At 47.4% G+C, this 2,721-nt stretch overlaps 2 protein-coding genes across 2 annotated transcripts; both read right to left on the reverse strand.

The window, feature by feature from the left end:
- Positions 1–134: 134 nt before the first annotated feature.
- On the reverse strand, positions 135–1,378 carry FOMMEDRAFT_99752 (AAA-domain-containing protein; the record flags this gene model as incomplete). The annotated part of the gene is made up of 2 exons (XM_007272284.1): positions 135–881; positions 935–1,378. The coding sequence occupies 2 exons, from the start codon at positions 1,376–1,378 to the stop codon at positions 135–137; spliced, it is 1,191 nt and encodes a 396-aa protein (XP_007272346.1).
- Positions 1,379–1,795: 417 nt separating this feature from the next.
- FOMMEDRAFT_137607 (uncharacterized protein) lies at positions 1,796–2,064 on the reverse strand (the record flags this gene model as incomplete). The annotated part of the gene is made up of 2 exons (XM_007272285.1): positions 1,796–1,992; positions 2,049–2,064. The coding sequence occupies 2 exons, from the start codon at positions 2,062–2,064 to the stop codon at positions 1,796–1,798; spliced, it is 213 nt and encodes a 70-aa protein (XP_007272347.1).
- Positions 2,065–2,721: the final 657 nt, after the last annotated feature.

Here is a 2,721-nt window from a genome sequence, read left to right on the forward strand (position 1 = left end):
TTTTTAGTACTTACACAAGAATAATTATTTTTCGGGCCATCTAAGGCAGCTCAAGCAAACAATGTAGTATAGGTGGATTATACTCAATTAACAGCTGCTTGAATACCATGCTTGTGTGCCAGGACCATCACCTATCATCCTCCTGCACATCGAAGAATGCCTGTCCGAAAAAGGAAATGATCCGATACCACAAAGGAAAATCCGATCGTTGCCTCATGTACCTGAGCAAACATCTCATACCGTCGGATGTCCTGGTCAGACACGGAGCGACGAGCAAACTCCATCGCTTCCTCAAAGTGTTCGCACGTGGTTTCGGGCACGGGATCTGCCTCTTCGACGTCTTCTATATCTCCATTGCCCGACTCTTTCTTTTCTCGAGCTCGACGGATATCTTCTTCAATCGATTGGCGAATCGCGAGTTTTGCTGCACGTTGGCAAATTTCCGTCAAATCTGCTCCAGAGAAGCCATGCATACTCTTTGCAAGACACGTAAGGTCAACATTCTTCGCCACAGGCGACTTCCTCAGGGCTGCGCGAAGGATATCAAGACGTCCAGGTTCGTCGGGCAGAGGAATGTAAATGAGTTGGTCCAGACGACCAGGACGGAGTAAAGCTGGGTCAATTTGGTCTGGCCGATTGGTCGCACCAATGATGAACACATTCTTCTTTGCGTTCATACCGTCCATCTCCGTCAGCAACTGGTTCAAAACGCGATCTCCTGTGCCACCCGCATCTCCTCCTGCGCTTGCGCCTCGCGCTTTTGCGATAGAATCTAACTCATCGAAGAACATCACGCACGGTGCAGCTGCACGCGCCTTGTCAAAGACATCCCGCACGTTGGCTTCCGATTCACCAAACCACATGGTAAGCAACTCGGAGCCCTGGAACAGAACATCACTTAAAAAAAGACAAATGTATGCGTTGGAAAACTAACCTTAATCGAAATGAAGTTTGCCTGACATTCGTTCGCAATAGCCTTGGCAAGCAGTGTTTTACCAGTACCTGGAGGACCGTAGAACAACACACCCTTTGAAGGCGACATACCGTACTTGATAAATTTGTCGGGGTGTTCGACCGGATATTGAACCGTCTCTTGCAACTCCTGCTTAACTTTGCCGAGACCACCGATATCGTCCCACTTGACGGTCTGTACTTCGACGACCATCTCGCGAAGTGCTGATGGGTTGGACGAACCCAACGCGAAAGGGAAGTTTTCCATCGTTACACCAAGAGCGTCCAAGACCTCGGCGTCGATAGTGTCTTCATCGAGGTCGATGAGATCCATCTTCTCGCGGATCTGTTGCATGGCAGCCTCTGAACAAAGAGCCGCGATATCAGAGCCGACATACCATGCGTTTCGGCGGCAATCTTTAGGCATTGGTGATGGATTCTCTGTCCTGCGCAATAGCATGCTGCAAATTTTCCGGTATAGCTCCCACTCCTGAGCTATTTCGCTTTGCAGACGACCTGGAGCGCTTGCCAAACGAGGATTTGTGTTGCAGTGATTGATCTCTGAGACTTCAAGTGATATGACTCACCAGCCAGACTGGGAGCATTCCCCCTCCTTCCCCGCTCTGAGCTTAGCGGCTTGCCTCTGCTCGTCCTTGGCTTCTATTCGAAGTGAGTTGACATATCACTGTAGATGGTTTGTCCACATGCGGTACGTCTCTTCTTTGACAGCCCAGTATTTCTTACGTCTGATTTCCTGGCTTGTTGGGGATTTGTAAGAGACCACACAATTATCTCCGTTCCCTATCTTCTCGTAAAAGTCGTACCAATTGAACCGTTCGTCCTTTCAAGAGATGTAATACTCGACGGACTGAACTTCAGAGTCCTTAGCATGCAGGAGGTCTACCTCCATCTCCGCATCGTCCAGGGAGCGATTAGCTTTCGTCTGACTGATCTTGTCGTCAAGCCTTTCTTTCATTTTTGCTTCCTCGACTGCTACCTCTGCAGCCTTCACACGCTTGTACACCTCCGTGCCTACAAGTACTGAAGAAAGAGCTCGTTAGTAGGAGGAGTATCAGCACGTCAGACCTATGACATACCCTCGGATGCAAGCATTGACACTGTGTCTAATGCTGGCTGGAAACAATGATTCACTGTCCTCATCAACTAAGGCTGTTGATTAGTCACAGATAGAAAAATGCAGACTTGAATGCATAGATAGCATGGATTAGATTTTCTAGTACTACTGAGCTCAGGAGACGAAGGGTAGATTTGGTTATTACATTTACGAGGTGAAGGCAAGCAACATCACGTGTTTATGTTGGTCATCCAGCTAGTTTTACAATCGCCTTATGTGAGTCTATGACCCCTTTGTCACTGTTTAAGAGTATAGTAAATGCTTACAAGTACTGTAATAAAGTAAACGATTACTACATGACTACACTATGTCAAAATAGAGGACTTCTAGCCACTGCCTTCAACACTGCCGTTGCTTTGAGCGTAGGATGCGCGGGAGTAGGCGGCACGAAGAAGAGCTTCACTGTATGCCTTTTCCACAGAATTCTTGTCGAATTCTAACACAAACGTGCTGGGCAAAGTGAAGCGTTTGGCGTACTTCTTTGACACGTTCCTCTAAATCCTTGTTTATTCTGCCTGTGTTAAGAGGAATGGCCGTCTATTGTAAATGGCAGAAGTAAGGCGTCAATATATCAAAAGTAATATTATTTATCACATACCGGACGTAATGGCCAACATCACACCAGGTATCAGGTT

The sequence above is a fragment of the Fomitiporia mediterranea genome (genome assembly GCF_000271605.1).
Source record: "Fomitiporia mediterranea MF3/22 unplaced genomic scaffold FOMMEscaffold_807, whole genome shotgun sequence".
Classification (NCBI taxonomy): Eukaryota; Fungi; Basidiomycota; class Agaricomycetes; order Hymenochaetales; family Hymenochaetaceae; genus Fomitiporia; species Fomitiporia mediterranea.